Consider the following 17884-nt stretch of genomic DNA (forward strand, 5'->3'; position numbering starts at 1 on the left):
AACGCTAATCCAACGGTGAACAAAGTTGGGGACGAGGTTGCTTTAATATCAAATTTAAGACATTGTTTTACGTTACGGCACATTTCCCTTGAGAAAAATGATCACCAGTTACTAAGTTCAGATACAGACAGTTCAAAATCCGAAAATTAAAAACAAAAGAACTTTTAGTTAACATTAATTGTCTATTCACTTGTTTTTAAAAAATTTAAAATGTTACAAATATAAGTCAAACGCGCTACATGTTTCTCCAGTAACGTCATAATTTTTCCCTAATCTCAACTTCTTTTAAAACCCTAAAAAGTAGCTAGCAACGAGGAAATTCTTTTCATGTGCAGCAGTAAAAGGTTTCCACGTTTACAAAGCGAGTTGGAAGCTTAAAGAGGATAAGTTATTGCAATGTTTCCATGAAAGAGACATCTGTATGACTTATTTTCTATTAAAGTTTCCAAACCAGATTCCCCTAATGAAATTGTAGGGTATCTACCCGTGTAGAGATAAGCCAAATCATGAAATTTATCGTCGCAATACAGAAGAGGCCCTTTCGTAGTGGACCTAAAGTATTCTGCGAAATAATGATAACGATGATTGGGGGTATCATTAGTTATCTCCTTCTTGTTCGACTTAAAGAAGCTGATTAAACCGGAAGATAAATTACTGATTCATTTCTTTCGATAGAAATGAAAATCTGAATCAACAGGTTGAAATTGAGATAAAAAAAACACTGGTCCAGAAGATCAAAACGCGGGAGGCAAAATTGAAGAAAGACACTTGCCAAAGCCCTCATTCGAGAAGAGAAACGAGGTATAGCATATTATGCAATGCCTGATCCCCTGTAACCGCTGACAGGAAAAGATTAAAAAAAAAACCAAAATTCTAACTTGGCTGGTCATTAGTCTTTTTTTCTATTGTTCTAAACAAAATCTCACCCTGATATTCCATAAAGCAAATTCTTTATAAAGAAAAAGCATGTTGTAGTTGCTTGGTGGACACTACCATAATTTTGAGGACTCTGGGCAGCCATTTCTAGTTTCTATTGATAAATAAAATCACGAACTAACTACTCTGCTACTGATGTGAATTAATTCGTGTTATTATTATTTATTTATGAACATGCTTCGGGACCTGCTACAATATGCTTTTGGTAAATTGACGTGCACGTGCTAGTCAACTTCTTGCGAAAAGTGAAAAAATATACAGATCATTTTAGTCAGGGGCGGATCTAGGATTTTTTTCTGGTTAGGCAAAATTTGATAGATTTTTTGGTTAAGTAATATCATGAGTTATGGTGTTGTACGAGGTAAAGCGAGCGTTTTGTGTTTTTATTATAAAAGGAGCTAAAATCCTCCAAAAAGTGAGGTTTTTAGTTATTAAAAATCCTTCCTAGATTAAAAACGAAAGTGTCTTTATGGCCCAATAAATAGGCAACCTCCGTAGTTTAACACTTTATCCTCGCTAAAACATGTGGATGGAAAACGCGTCCGTTTAGTAAATTTGACTCGAAACAGGGTTAGCGTTGCCATAGTTCCTTTGAATGACATACCACACTAGTATCATCTAAGCATCTTTTTTACGTTTTACGCATTTAATACGAGTACAAGTAATCGCTGAGTTGCAAGTTAAGGAGTTACATTATTTCAAAATATGCAATAAGTCTAATAGCTAATAATACAACAAAAAGTTACATTACAAGACAATTTTGTGTATAGATAGTCAACAGTAGTACAACGTAGAATTATTGTTTGGAAAATTATAGCCTGTGTTAAGAACCTGTAAATGCAAAAAGAAAAGCAGCATATAAAATATTAAAGCTTTTAAGTAGACTTACAGTGTAAGATAGCAACGCATAAGAAACGTCTACAAAAAGTTTATAGTAATTACCCCTTTATGAAGTTAATACAGTTTATATTAAGGTCACTGGTGTAGTTTTGCACCAATTTCTATTAAGCATTCATTTTAATGTTAAGAAATTTCCACAAAAGTTTATTAAGCCAGAAAAGAGTTAGAAATTAGAAAAAAAACATCAAAACATTTAACATGTCTGCATACTATTTACCCTCACATGCCCCTGTCAACTATGTTTAAAAAGTAGTTTAATACTTTGAAATTTTTAAGAAAGTTTTAGTAACTAGGTCAATTCTGAAGATTCTCATATAAATAGCAACATATATATATACAAATTCTACTGATATGCATAAGTTAACATGACATTTTTATTGGCTTGCAGTCTGTAACAGATGTTCTTTAACATTCAATTCTTGTTGCGATCTGTATCATTTTACGTGAAAATCATTTCTATCAGTACAAGTTACTTTGTTATATGTCCATCCATTTGATATATAGATATATATTCATTGTTTACAGTTTTGCAATATTATAAGGATTCATAACGAATCTCCTGCGTTCTTTAATTGTCAGAAGAACATTCACCATGGCTGACATCAATATATCTTATCCTAAAACAAAATTATATATGTTGTATTGCTCAACAACAAAAAAAGAAGGAATATTATACAACAAACTTGGACTATTCTTAGATTGGGTATTGTTTCATTCTTTTGTTTTAAGCAATTTTGTCACAAATAAAAGCAGCATGGGGAAGTTAAGGATCTCTTTGTGTCCTTAAACTTTTAAAATGAGCAGTGGGATGTAGTATATAAAATCTACTGTTTAAAAGTTCCAACAAAGTCAAAGTTCTTAGGAACACTCACAATCGAAACGCAAATTTCCCGTTGGGACGAGGTAGAATCCTTTGCCTTTAAGTGTATTTCACACTGTAAACATCGATTTCTTAGAGAACAAAAAGTATTTTAAACTTGTCCTCTACCTGCTTAACAGGAGCACATACCCTAGTGCGTATGATTTCAGGGACTGACAACATTCCAAAATTAGCTATCTGTAAATCCCCAGGGAAAGGGGATCTACAGACCTATTTACATTTTGCTTACACTTTTGCGTTGATAAAAGAGCTGTCCCTTAGTTATCTTACAAGATTTATTCCTTTTCCACAGACACAAAGATACACAGTTGCATAAACGGCTACACGAAGCCTGTGACCTTAAGACAATAAACAAAAAAACTAACAAAATTCCCCAACTAATACACATGCAACTTAGCAATACTCTATACCAAACTCAACATACACCTCCAAACATTTTTTGACCGCCAAGACAATGTTTACATAAATTGCCTCAGTTATTTGGTTAGCATTGGCTTTAATAAACAAAAAATCGAGGTCAAGTTAAATTTGTTTTCATAAAAAAGAGATTAAAATCACACGTTTTGTAAGAACATCTGGTGGTTTACCACTTTTAAGAATAGTTCTTGAAACAAAAGTGTCTTAAATCCAGTAGCAGTAAAAACTAAAAGATATGAAGTATTACTTACTTTAAAGCAATGAATTCATTGTCTCTTGCAGAGGCAGGATGAAGGTTTGGTTTGAGACAACATGGCACACGTGACAAGAAAACTTCCCTCCAGCATTTCCAATCCTTTTAATATCTGAAAGGGTTTCCAAATTTAAAACTTTTTCATTTAACTTAGCTAGCATAAAATTGCTTCGAATTATTTTAGCCACTTAAAGTGCTTCCTGCAATTGGACCTGACCCAGCTAAGCCATGTTGAAAAAGAAGCATCCACTTGTCGTCCATGTAACCCATACCCGTGGTCGTTTTAGGCGTATAAACTTAAAAACCCACGGACGTTTTAGGCGTTTTTGTGATTTTCATTCATTCGAAACTTTAAAACCGGCGGACGTTTTAGGCGAATACATTTTTGCCTAAGATCGCCCCGGGTTTGCTTTTAAGTAAAATATCAATGATGAAAAAATCGATAAAACACCGCATCGTCATGAAGTCGAAATCGACGGATGCCAAAACCAATTTACAAAAATAATTCTTTTTTTTTACAGATTATTCTTTTTATAGAATTTTTTTTCTAGGCCACAAAATTAGACTTAGGCAATTGCCTAGGCTGCCTAACCCTAGATCCGCCCCTGTTAGTTGTGGAGAGAAAGTTTGGAGCTACATGCAGAGAAGTGCTAAGTACAGAAAAGAAGTGTCAAAATACAGAAGAGAAGTGTGAGAATACAGAAAAAACTGTTTGAATCATAGAAGAGAAGTACTTTTAAATTGGAAACAAGAAGCCCTGGGGGAGGGGGGGCTCTAAGAATTTCCGCTCGCTACCAAAATATTTGATGACAACCTGCTAATTCGTTATGTTATCGTGCCAAACATTTGAAGGGGTTTGGTGCATGAAGCTCTGAAGATAAAGCACACAAGTGACATTATATCTTACAACAAACGCAAAAAAAAAAACGCACGAAACGTGTCATAATAAACTCATATTTTAAAAGTAATTGCTAACTAAAAATACAGCCTATCATTTATTGTTGAAATTCTTGCGATTGAAACATTTATGGTCTTAAACGGCATTTAGTTGATAAAAATCAATATTTTGATGCGACCATCATTTTCAGCATACTTTCTTTGTTAACTGTGCCAAATTGTTGTCGAAAATAAAGTAGTTTTAATTTTGGGACCAATTTTGGCCTAAAATGACAATTAGGTAACCAGAAATCAAAATTTTGATATCACCATCATGTTCTCAGCATACTTTATTTGTTAACTGTGCCAAATTTTGTTGAAAATAAAGTAGTTTTAATTCTTGGACCAATTTTGGCCTAAAGTGACATTTAGGTGACAAAAATCAAAATTATAATGTCACCAATATGTTCAGCATACTTTTTTTGTTAACTGTGCCAAATTTTGTCGAAAACAAATACCAATTTTGGCCTGAAACGTCATTTAGATGACTTCCCAGTACTTAGGAAGCTTGGGTACGAAGTTTAAATCTGTGACGTTGCAATTGACCATTTGGGACAGGGTTAGTTAGTTAGTCGGTTAATACTCAGAGGAACGTGAAATCCCAGGGTCGATTTTTTCTCAAAAAATGCTCCGAAAGAAAAAAACGACGGTTTTAAATAATTTCCTACGCCTTCGGGCGCGGAAATTCAAATAAGTGAGCCTTAGGGACCATTGTAGTTATAATTTAAAAACTTTGTATTACAGTTATATTTATCTGGTTAAAGATATGTTAGTGTCTAACACTCAACAACCGTAGCATAGATGTTCAGTTCTCATGTGATGGTGATGTTCGTGGTGATGACTATTCTCGTCCCCAGAACTCTTTAAGAATAAAACCTCGAAAACTTTCGAGTTTATCTCAAAGAGCTCTGGGGACGAGAGGGTGATAACTTGTGACTTTTTTACGGTCTATGTTGAGACAATTAATATCATCTCCAAAAGGATCAAAGGAGTTTCCATTTCATGAAGTTCTTGGATATTTTTGAACCGAAAAACATACTAATTAATTTTATGATAATATTTTTGAAAAAATAGAAAGATCGATAGAAAATATTTTTTAATATTGTCCTATCCAATTACTGTTTTCCAAAAAAATTATTGTTGTGTTAAGTTTTCTGTTGAGCAAGTATAGTGGCTTTTAGCATCGAAGAAAGATTAGGGAGAACGTAACATGCTGAAAAATAAAATTCAAAGCATAAGCGATGGAGAGTACAAACACGTTGCGGTTGTGTGTACGTGTATTTAAGTATTCTCAATGGGAGCATTATGAGAAAAGTGAGACCCGATACCCTCCCTATGTGGTACCCGAGACTCCATACCCTGACACCGAGACCCGAGACTTGAGACTATGATTTTTTTATTTTTTTTTGGAATATGAACAATAATAAAAACACATTTTCATATGAATATTTCTTTGTTATACAACAATATTTGTTGCACGTAATATGCGAATATGCAGCTGGCTTAACAATGGTTTATAGCTATATCACCAGGAACTACAATGAAACTAGCATCAAAAAAAATATTTTGTCTGCTCAAACATGAATAATTGAAGTAGTAGTAGATAGTTCTAAATTCGTTAGAATATGTTTTTTTGTTCTCCTTTTGGTTTTCGAAACCACGATTAAATTTTGTATATTTTCCGATGGAATATTTGACTGACAACCATAGCAAGTTGATACATTTTTGCGGGCGAGAAGGAACAAGAAGAGATAACCATTATTTGTTGGTACAGGTGGTGCTGTTTTGTTTACTGTTGTTAAAGGTTAGATAGGTCACGTTGATGGTAGTACTGAAGATGTTTGTATTGAAGGCAAAGATGATGCTTTTGGTTGCGTTGAATATTATGTATGATGTGTCTGTGAAGTAGTTGAAACAATAGTAGGCAACGATAACGGTAATGTAGATGGTATTTTTGTTTGTGCGGGAGCTGATGGATCGATTAAATTTGTAATTGGAACCTTTTTTAAGTTAGGTGGCCCTTTTGTTATTCTCTGAGTTGCCTTCGTTTTCTTTTTGCCCGTGTTTTTTTCTTTAGAAAAGTCTACAAGTTTCTGATATTAGGTCTCTTTCTTTCACATTGCTTCATAAAAGGTTTGACCACAAAAAAATCAGGGTACCGGGTCTCGGGTATCAGTATCCAGGGTATTAGGTCTCCGGTATCGGTGTCAGGGTATTGGATCTCGGGTATCACATAAGGTACCGGGTTTCACTTTTTTCATATGCCTTCTCAATGGCTACTTTTAGTCAGGAGACACTGCATAATTTTTCTCACCACACATTGGAATAGTTAAGTAAGGTGGGAAGAATAGACCTTTCCCGAATTTCCTAATTATGCAAAACTCAATTAAAAAGGTTTATACTAAAAGTGATTCATATCCCCAAGTTCCAAGAAACGATAGAACAAATTACCTTATTTCGTAAATATTTTTATTCGCTAAGTGCCTCAATTTCGAGCTGAAAGTTACGGTCAAACCCTTCATATAGCCGAGCTTCCTAAGGATAGCCTCATTTTCAAAATAATTATTTTCTTTAAATCTAAACAAAATCTAACTAGAATATTATATTGCTCTAAAAACTTCATTTTTGTCATGATAATTTAATATTCTATCTCAATATTCTTATTTGAAGAGCACAGAACCATGATAAAATTTTGGAGGACGTCATAATTATTATAATTTATGAAATTCGGGAAAAATGTATTACGATTGGTCTCAAAAATTCTGACCGAGCTTTTTGATTGGTTAAATATCGGGAAATCTTTTGTTTTAATCATGAAATGACTTCACTCACCTAAACAAATTTAATCAATTCTTGTATTATTTAGGAGGGTAACGACCACGCCGGCTTGTACACATTACTTAATTTTTGAGGTTTGATGTAATGTGGATTTGAATTTTAAGGCCGGTTGCCACTCCAAAAACTTTTAAACAATTACGCAACCTTTGTTGGTCGCGCGAATTGTGACTAGAAGTTCAAACTTGTTGAACTACCAAGCAAATAAAAATGATTTAAAGGCCAGGGCAAATCGACACGGAATTTGGCAAAAAAGCCTTCCCATTTAGAGCTGCAAAAGTGTGGAATAATCTTCCAGACCAAGTGACGTGTGATGGAAGTCTGCTTTCGTTTAAGATTTCCATCTCTAATGTATTTGGCAAATTCTAATGGAGATCACTTTTTAACTTTTGTTTTTTATTCTTTCTTTCTTTTTCAATTTTCACAGATTGAACTGAGGCCCCCAGTGGAAACAATCCACTAACTATAGGTTTTTGTGATTTTCTGGGCTAGCCACTAAATATTTATTATTATTATTATTATTATTATTATTATTATTATTATTATTATTATTATTTAAAGACTAAAGATTTCCTGGTCAACACCACCGTCAACGTTGAGTTTGTCAAAAAAAGGCCTTTCTATTCAGAACTGCGAATGTGTGGAATAAATAATATTCCAATCCACTGGGGCACTAGGTGAAGCAAAGCAAAGTTGTTATCATTCTACACTTCTTCACACAAAGACATTCTTAGGACTTTAAATGTGACTTCAAATAAATCAGAAGGCATAAAAGAAAAGGATCTAGTAGGAGACATTTATTTTTTTGTGTCAGAATGTTATTTTTTGTTTTTATTCTTGAAAAAAGTGGATTTTCTGTCCTATATAGGTTGTTGCATCAAGCACAAATAATTTAATATCAATCTCGCTTTGAAAATATCTCGAAATCTAGTGAAATCCAATTTTGGCCATGGGTGGATTATTTTTGGTTTCTTTTGGCTTTAAATTTCAACATTTTCCTAAACCAATGGAATTTGAGAGTTCAAAATTCTCAAAACCAGAGTGAAGCCAGTTTGAAGCCACTAGCATAAGTTCCAGAATTGTCAAAGCCCAAAGAAACCAATTTGAAGCTACATTTAGAAACCCTTGAAAATTCTTAAAACCATAAGAATCCACCTCGAAGCCAGTTCATACATTTTTCAATCTTTTGAAGCCAGAAGAATCTAATTTGAAGCCAGTTTATATATTTTCAGAAATTATAAAGCCAGAAATGAACCACATTGAAGCCACATCATTTTTTTTCATATCTGGCTTCAATGTGGATAAACCGGTTTGAAACCATATAATCCACATTTGAAGCCAGAACGCATTACAAGGGCAATATACACTTGATAACAGTTTTACCCCCAACAATGTTTCTGTGAGAAGAAATCTACAGGGAAAGACCTCTTCTTCTCTTTTTTCCTGCCACGTAAGAAAATTTTTTTATATATTTTTCTAAAAAAGAATATTCAAAATCAAAAAAAATTCTGCACACATTTTTAAAGCTGCTGTTTGACTTACAAAGCTCATCTTAAAATTTTAAAAAGAAACAAAAATGCTATCAAAAGTTAGAACTCTCAGGGTGAGGCGCTAGTTTCTATTTAATAATTACGTTATTTCTGTCTGTATAATTTCACAAGCGGGGTACCCTAAAGCTATATTCGGCAGAATTAATAAATTATCCACAACATTTTAATATAAAGGTTACCTGCAAAAAAAAATTTGATTGCATATAAAAGAGCTTGAAAGGTTGTCTAGGTATTTGAATATTTTTTTAAAAATTCTTGATTGGTTCTTTAGAATTTGGACTAAGAAGATTCACTAATTATGCAGGAAGTCATAAGCTAGCTCTGCGAGGGTGTTATATTTAACATTTTTGACAAGCCATATAGAATTTTCTGGCCTTTAATGCGTTTTGAACATTTTACATAAAGTTTTTTATATTAAAGGTGTATATATATATGCCAGTTTAATTGCTGTTATAGTTAGTCTGCCATTTTTGACTTTTCTATGGCTTTCATAATAACTAGTTTTATTAACTAATAGTCTGCATTTCAAAAGCCACCATTTTTAAAATAATAAGATATAAATATAGGAACCTATTTTTTAGTAAATTGAAAGTTTTCTTCATATGTCACTCTGGATACTGTTGTTGTGCATTGTCCGATAACATATGATTGTAAAACACCGGCTGAAACTTCCACAAGTGGTGAGGTGTTAAGGAAATTGGCATTTAAATCTTTATCTTCCAATGTTGCGGAATGGCAAAAGTGGACCAGCAGTAGCTTTAATAAGTTATATGACGGTATGTTTCATGTTGCTTTTTTGCTAACTTTTAAAAAAAGATTATTGTGAAAGGAATTCATTTTTCCCTTTTCTGCATATTAGATCGTGAGGATGACATTGTTTTAAAGTACAAAAAAAACCCACCTAAAGTGAGTGCACAATGTGCTGGTCCGGCAAACGTAAATTCAGACAAGGTATATAATCTTTAAGTCTAGTAAGTTTAGTAATGGCTATGTGTTTTGTACTTTGTATACATTTTAGCATTTCAAAATGAATTGTTTTGTTTGCTTATAGTCTGTATTGTGGTGTATGTCGGCTACTTTTAAGCTAGAAAATATGCAGCCAGATGGAAACGACATCAAATCACCAACAGATAATCACCGCTATAAAACACGACTGGTACTAAAAGGTAAAGCAACATTATTTAAAATTTCTTGAAGGTCAGGTTTGAATTAAATTACCACAAATTTTATATATATAACTCACTTATCATGTGTTTGAATTTTTTGAAACAAAATGCTTAAAAATGCAGCGCAACGCAACTTGATTTAAAGAGGTTAATATTATTTCCTCTTCACTGTATTTTATGTTTGTGGTAGTTTCCAAACGATTTTTGTTATTGTTTTGTTAACTTAAACTTTGCATTATTTTAGCTTCCAAAGAAGAATGGAAACTTACATGGAAAAAACTGTGCAAATCCTTACAAAATGCAGAGCTGCATTTTTGCAATGCATATCATAGGGTAGGTATGTATGAAGAAAGTTCACATGCTGTCATGTTTACGTAATTTGTGATGTTCTGCTGCACAGGGCTTTGTAACGCAACTTGAGTTAAGGTAACTGTAAAGGAAACGAGAAGCCTTAAGGCTTGAAGATTTCCGCCTTGTCAAGAGAAACTTTCCTCGGAGCAAAACGTTCAATGGCCGACCCAAGGCTGAGATTTCCAATTTAAAAACAGGATAAATGATTGAATTATTGCGCAAAACTATGCGACTTAACCGCTTTTTGAGGCTTTTGACTATTCCATTTGTTGAGTAGTTTTAGGTGTAAAAACAATGATTTGAGTCTGGGGTTTTGAGTCTGAGATTCATGTTCTTATAACATTGTTCTTATATAAAAAAGGGGTTAAAGTAATTTAGTCTGAAAAGTATTAAATATGATAATGCAATTTATATATACTTCAATTTAATTACATCTGAATAAATAACAAAAATATACAGATTTACACATAGTTCTAAAAAAGTATAAAAACTGTGGATCTACCTGGAAACAAATTCTGTAAAATTGACAAAGTAAACCATAGAAGTCTAGTTTCCCAGAAAAATCATGTAAAGTAAATACTATTAAATAACCAAAATAAAAATAAAATAAATTATATAAATATACATTAGTTTTATTGATGGTTCATTTTTCACAAATTAATGTTTGCAGTTTACTCTGTCAACATTTTTCGACAATGCTGATGATGGCTGTGTTAGATTATAGCTGACCTAAATAAGAAAGAAAAATACTAAAAAACATATATGAAGAACTCAAAATAATCTTAGCACATTAATGTGATATTTAAAGATGACAGGTATAAATGCAAGATAAAATAACATTTCCACCATTTTATGAAGTTTGATAAAAAAATCAGGTCATAGTGAAACGCCAAATATTTGTGATTTCTGTCTTTCCAAGAAGAATACCTGCGTGTGCAAAGACAAATTTTCGCAGTTTCATAAATATTTAATTTTTTTTGAAAGTTCCTAAACCTGCCTAAAAGCATCCGTAAAATGTTATATTCAACAGTGACCAAGAATACCATATTTACTCTATTATTACTTCACCACTGGATTAGTGTTTTAACCTACAAATAAAGGTGGGTTTAGCAGGAATCCGATATTGCAGGATATATAGGCTGGATATGTGGGATCATTTTTGGGTAAAAAACCTGAGTGTAGTATTGTTTTTAACAAAACTTAGCAAGTTTTTAAAAAAGTTTGGAAATTGAAGCATAAAAAGTACACCTAACTCAAATCTTTTCTAGGCTATAAGCAATGCAACTGCCTTTATAACTTTTAATTGGAGTTTCAATATGCATTCAAAATTGTTGTAAGAGCCTAACTTGCCAAGGGTACAAATTATTTGCACAATAAATTTTCCTGAAACTTATTTTTGTGGATAATACACAAAAATGCTGAAATTTGCAGAATATATGCGAAATGTGCAGTATTAATTTTTGGGTGCCTAAAGTTCGTTTATTTTAGCAGAGGCAACATCAGTATGTTGTCTAACATAGTATTCAGAAGTTAGGGCATTTACAAATGAGCAATATAAAACTCAATAACCTAGATCCTAAAGAAATCAAAGTATAAAGAAATAAAAAAATTGTAATTGTTGCGGCTAGCTGAAATGGAAAATTTTGCAGAATAATTTTTTGACCGATGTTTGACTGATTTCTAAAATTTCTGTGGAAAAGTTTTGCGGATTTTGCCCAAAGTTCTGCAAAAAAAGTTCCACAAAAATTTCTTCCACAGATAATGTATGCAAATTTTGAAAAGGCAGAAAAATCTTTTACAATCTATCGCAAAAAAGGCAGAGGTGGGAATAACAGGGAAGTTGGATAATAGAGTAAATATATACAGTATACTTGATGCTTTTTTAAAGCTACATTTACATGTTTTTGTGCACATCAGGGAGAATTTTTATTCTAACCCCATTTATGTAAGTTACGACACACTTACATACAAATTAAGCTCGTTTGTCAGGTTTTTATGGAGCAAAATGTTTTGCTTGTAATATAATATAAGGGTCCTGTTCGATTTAGGATTCAAATTTGAAAAATGTTTTTTAAATATTTGTGTACAAAACAAAATAGCGATTAATGAAGGACTTGTTATCTTAATACAAAAGTACACAGCCCTTTTCATAAAGTTCATAAAGAATATTATCAGAAAAATGCACTGTAGATTTGCCTGTCAAAGTTGGTAATTCTGATCTGCTGCTGATGTTGCATTTTAACGATGGTCATGTTAAATATAAGACAACACTTATTTTACGTTCTTTATGTGAAACTTTGTATCTAATTTAGTCTAGCTAGCAGCTAGCTACATGCAAATGTAGCTTAAACCGGTCAAGCTTTCCTGAGAACTACTGCACCTTTTCGGCTATTAATCATCAGTTTCGGTTACCAAACTGTTAAGTGCTTGCTCACCTGATATTTGAAAAAAGGTAATGGGTTTGATCCCTAACTACATCATATAAGGAAAGCCATTTTATAGTTGGGCAGAAAAGCTAGGAAATTGCGTCGCTTAAATAAGAGCTTTAAGGCGTGAGTATACGAAAAAAAATTTTTACTACTCAATTATGTTCAAGGTTATAAATGATAGCCGACTCAAAGAGCAAATGATTTTCGTATGTAGTTAAAAGATTCTTTTGAAGTTTTTCTCCTATTTCCCATAAGGATATTTTCTTTTTCTTTTTTGTCTTCCGAAGTTGAATATAATTTACTGTGAAAAAACATGGCAAAACCAGTTTATAAGTTAACAGCGAATAAAAATGTCCTATCGTCATAAAGCTTTTATATCATCAAAAAAAAGAAGAAAATCCAAAACAAAAATATTTGACTCGCCAGCTAAAAGAAGATTAAAGCAAAAGGTTTCTACTGCCGATCGCCAAGCTAGCACTAGTCGAAAATATTTGAAATAATATTTTTTTTCTAGAGTTTGTTTTTGTTTTACCCATACTCAACTGTGTATAATTGCGAATGTGAGCGAACACGTGCAGCATAAACGGAAGATGTGAGAAAAACCTGTTAACAAATAGTCGTTACCATAGTGATCAATTATTATGCAGAAGTATAAGATTTCTGTAAGAAACTTATAAGCTCTTTTTCACAGTGTTAAATTTTTAAGAGAGTATCACTTACGTTTTAAATCTCTTTTACAAAACTATAAAGGATGTGGGGTGGAGAGCACGGTTAGCATGGGGAGGAATGTTTGATATAAAAACGCTTTTTTTTTTCTTTCTTGAGAATGAGTAGAACGCGAGTTATGATGAGTTTTCTGACAATTAAAGGTTAAAAATTTGTGAAAAAAAATTTAATACTAAATAACTCCAAAAGTAAAAAACCTTAAGAAAAATTAAAAAAGCGTTTTTAGATCAATGTCTTGTTATCACAAAAAAGCAAACAGCAAACCTGAGAAATTTGTAGTTTTGTATAAGAGATCGCATTTGTAGGAGAGAGGTCATTTTTTTTTCGTGTCTATTAAACCTTTAAATTTTATTTTTTCTTAATAATTTTTACACCATTATATAGGTAATCATATAGGCTTTCTAAAAATATATACATTAAATATATCAAAATAAAGTTTTGGTGAATTAAAAGCATTTTAATATATCACACCTTTTTTGTATACTCGCGCCTTAAACACTCTGAAGAATCGCAAATGTAAATCACTTTAACATAGCTAAGTAACAAACTAGCCAGCTTAAAATATACAGCATTTTTTTACCTGAGAAGTCTCATCGACCAAACATCCTGTTTTGCCAAAAATTGATTTGGAGTTTCAAACATATCAAGATGAACGATAACCTACTGTTTTGGGCAAGAAACTTTGGTCCGTGGGACCGGAAACTCGAAGAACTTTGAGACAAAGCAACACAGGAAGCTACGACATCAGATTCTGACAATCTGACATCCTATTGGCTAAAAATTCAAATAACGCATTTCTATTGGCTTTTAAGAAATTAAAAATTTTCCAGGCTCAGGGTAAAATACTTTATTCTGGACACCGCGCGTCCAGGCTATAGTTGGTCCCTAGCTCTCTATCTTCCAAGGCGATTTTAAAGATTCCGCCTTACGCGGCGGAAATCAACAATTTTTTTTTAGGTTTTTTTCAAAAAATTCATGACAGATAGAAAAAAAAATCCTCTTTCCAATTACATATTTTAGGGCTGTTATATCCTTCACACCTTTGAAAAAATATGTGCAAAATGAATATTTTTTGTAAACATGCATGATATGGAGCTCCCGTATAAAAATGCATAATATTTTTTAGATAGTTTACTTTCACTATCGAATTAAAAAATCAAAAATAATTCTGAGCGCGTGCACGCATATTCAGCATAAAGAAAAAGTTCGCATTTCTATCATCTTTCTGCATACTCAGTTCACACATTTTTATAACACTTACGAAAATCTTTTAAATTTTCGCATACATGCCTTTACATTTGTGGTCTCTTTTTCCAAAAGCTTCCTATTGGCTCATTGAAATTTTCGGTGATGGAAAGCTGAATAAATTATGCACAATATGTTCCCTGATTTTTCTGTATAAATTACTGATTTAGCGAATTATGACGACAGAAAGAAAAAAATATGCATTTTTTTGAATGATTATATATAATTACAAATAATTTCATAACGAAGTTATTAGAAAGAAGAACAGGAACCTTTTTGAATTTAATTTATGCTCAATATGCAAAAACGAGAAGTCTGCGACCACGCGTTCGGAAAAAGAATCCATGTTAAAACGTACGGTGAAAAAAAAATTGGTGTATTTCATTATATTTGCTTTCCTAAAGAGCAAGTTGTTTTTTTTACTGTTAGAAGAAAAATTGTTTCGTACTAAATATAGTATACTATATGAAAATTTTTTTGGACGCAGCTATACTGCATTGACTAAATTTGAATCTATAAAATGTTTATAAAGTTGAGATATAAAGTTATGAAGATAAAAAATATATTCTTATATAGATGGATGAAGAAATAGTCATATACCACTATGGACGCCATCAAATGTCAGTAAGTCGGTTTTTTGCAACTATGTTTGATAACGTAGCTTGTAAAAGATCAAACTAAATTTAATCAGATGTAAAATCTTAATATTTCTCCTGTTAAAAAAGTTTCTTTTTAGATAACTTTCTAAGTAGTAGTAAAAGCACTTGGGATTTAAGTATTTTATGAAGAATTTCTTTGATGTGCAGTGGTGGTTTTCTTTCATTTTACATTGAGTAGTTGATAACATACTTAAAGTAATCATTACGTTTATCCCGAAAATTTCAAAATCACGCATCAAATAACCTGCTACATTTGTCGTATACTAAAAAAACGACTAAAAATAATTTCTTTTTGTTCGTACTGTTTGGAAGGAATTATTTTCCGCCAGTTTTTGTAAATTTTGCGAAAGTAAGTTCCTGCGAAAGTTACAGGACACTCACTTTGCATGAAATTCGCAAAATTATTTTTCACGAAATTTTTAAAAACTTTTCTGGTTTAGCCAGTATATATAATAGCTACGGGAATTTTGGTTTCGCAGCAGTCATGCTTAACTTAGAATTGTGAAAAAGAATGTATTCAAATTCTGTTGTCGCGGAATTCAAGAAATTCAATTCTCGCGAAATATTTGGGGAAAAACTTTTCATAACAACCTAGCTCTCCGGAGCGGTCCAATTGTGGCGTGGTTTCTGTGATTCGGCGTTTAGCATTTATCACTTCGAACTTTCAGAGTCAAAATTTCCATTACTTTTATTCCAACTTTTTGCATGTTTAATTTTATTTCTATTTTAATACCTCGGTAGCTTTGACGGATAGAGAATAAAATGCCTGCATTATAATTTAAAATAAACACACTGAAATTGTCACCCGCATATTATGTCTATTCATAAGGCAGGTCTTAAAGTCAGAGACGTGGTCAGACAATATTCTGGAAATAAAATAACGTGCAGGACGTTTTCATTTTCAAGATTTGTCCCTGATAGGTTTGGTTTGTTTACTTTAGATCGGTGAATGGATATGGCGTCACGTGAAATGCAAATACTCAAAAATTACACATCTTATTGAAGTCTAACGTTTAACAGCAAAGTAAAAGCTTAGTGATGTTTCAGGATGGGAAGAGTATTACGTCCAAAAGGGATGAGAAGAAAGTGTTTATTGATTTGAAATTGTATGTGGTGTTGTTACGAGTTTGGTTCGAATGATTTTGTCACGGCTGAAATAATATTAGTATTATTGTTACGTAGCAAAACATACTTTAATTATTTTGTACAAATTAGAACGGTTTTAACCTTATATTGCTGATAGCACCACAAGAAGAAATTTTTGTGGAACTTATTTTTGCGGAATTTATATTTGCGATTTTGCAAAATTAATTTCACAAAATGAAGCAAATGACAAATTTAAGTTCCAAAAATTTTTGAAATTCTTGAGGACAATAAAATATTCCAATTGCAAACTTTAGTTCTGCGTTTTCTTAGTAAGACCTATTTTTCGCAATAATAGGTTCCGTAAAAGTTCTTTCCAAAGTAAACTTAGGCACGTTATTTCCAAGTCATGATTTGTATCCTAACCACTTTATCTCGTATTGCACTAAAATTTGTTATATTTTTTAAGTGGGATTCTAAAATATATGAACTGTGATGTCTTTTACCCTATTAGATAGTGGATGTGTTTGTCAGGCATTGTCGCAAAAAAATATACCTTCCGAAGGTGCAAAGTTAAATTTTCGAATTCGTGCGTACCTGTAAATACCTGTTAACCCTATTCGGTCAAGGAATTTAGACAATATTATGACCGGGGGTGGAAGATCACCCCCACACCCCTCTATAACTTTTGATAGGTTTTTTCAAATTGAATTAAACATGATACCAATATAGTAAGGCATGGAAGGAAAAAATGACAGCAAAAAATTTTGTATTTTTCTGTGACATCATCGGAAGCTTGACATTTGTCCAAAACGCCACTATTTGCCTAAAATTTAATTACTTTAGTAACAACATAGTCATAAGATCTTTTTTTCTTATGACTATGTTGGAAATAAGGGAATTTATCATAAATAAAATTTCACGATCACATATCTTGCAATAACTTTATTTGCTGTTAAAGAAAGAACTACATAAACCATGACTTAAATGGGAATAAAAATTTATTGAGTATATCAATTACAATGATTCATGCTCGGTGTATATAATAAACTAGTTATCGCACTTTTTCCCAAAAAATATCGTCATATTTTTTCGTTTTTTAATTTTCGTATATTTCACCCGCCTACTCGTGAAATATGTAAATGAGAACATATAAAATTAGAAAATATTTCTGATATCTTTCTCGATATTCAGTCTGGTTTCTCCAAATCTGATTCGTTTTATTTTGTCTTACGAAAAAATCTGGATTTGTCAATACGCGGTTGTTAATCTGTGCACCTGTTATGGAACATTACTACTGGATCACCTTTTAAAATGTCGAAATGCATTATGGTATACTGTATTAGTTCTCAGTTAAGTGACAAATCAATTTTAAAAATTTGAAAACGTTTTCAAAAAAGAGGAAGAAATTTAAAGTAAAATAAAATAAAAATAATAACAGAAAAATGAATAAAGCAAAAGTAAAACAAATTAAAATGAAATAAAATCAATGAACTAAGTAAAAAATCATTTCAACAA

The 17884-nt window shown here is 32.1% G+C and overlaps 1 protein-coding gene across 1 annotated transcript; it reads left to right on the forward strand.

Annotated features, from left to right (window-relative positions):
* Nucleotides 1-5530: 5530 nt before the first annotated feature.
* Nucleotides 5531-16871, forward strand: LOC130641697 (uncharacterized). Its single transcript, XM_057448614.1, has 6 exons — nucleotides 5531-9483; nucleotides 9567-9658; nucleotides 9759-9873; nucleotides 10118-10206; nucleotides 15201-15248; nucleotides 16225-16871. Exons 3-6 carry the CDS (start codon nucleotides 9774-9776, stop codon nucleotides 16291-16293), a joined length of 306 nt encoding a protein of 101 aa, XP_057304597.1. The 5' UTR covers nucleotides 5531-9483; nucleotides 9567-9658; nucleotides 9759-9773; the 3' UTR covers nucleotides 16294-16871.
* The last annotated feature ends 1013 nt before the right edge of the window (nucleotides 16872-17884 follow it).

This window comes from Hydractinia symbiolongicarpus, chromosome 4 (genome assembly GCF_029227915.1).
Source record: "Hydractinia symbiolongicarpus strain clone_291-10 chromosome 4, HSymV2.1, whole genome shotgun sequence".
NCBI lineage: Eukaryota > Metazoa > Cnidaria > Hydrozoa > Anthoathecata > Hydractiniidae > Hydractinia > Hydractinia symbiolongicarpus.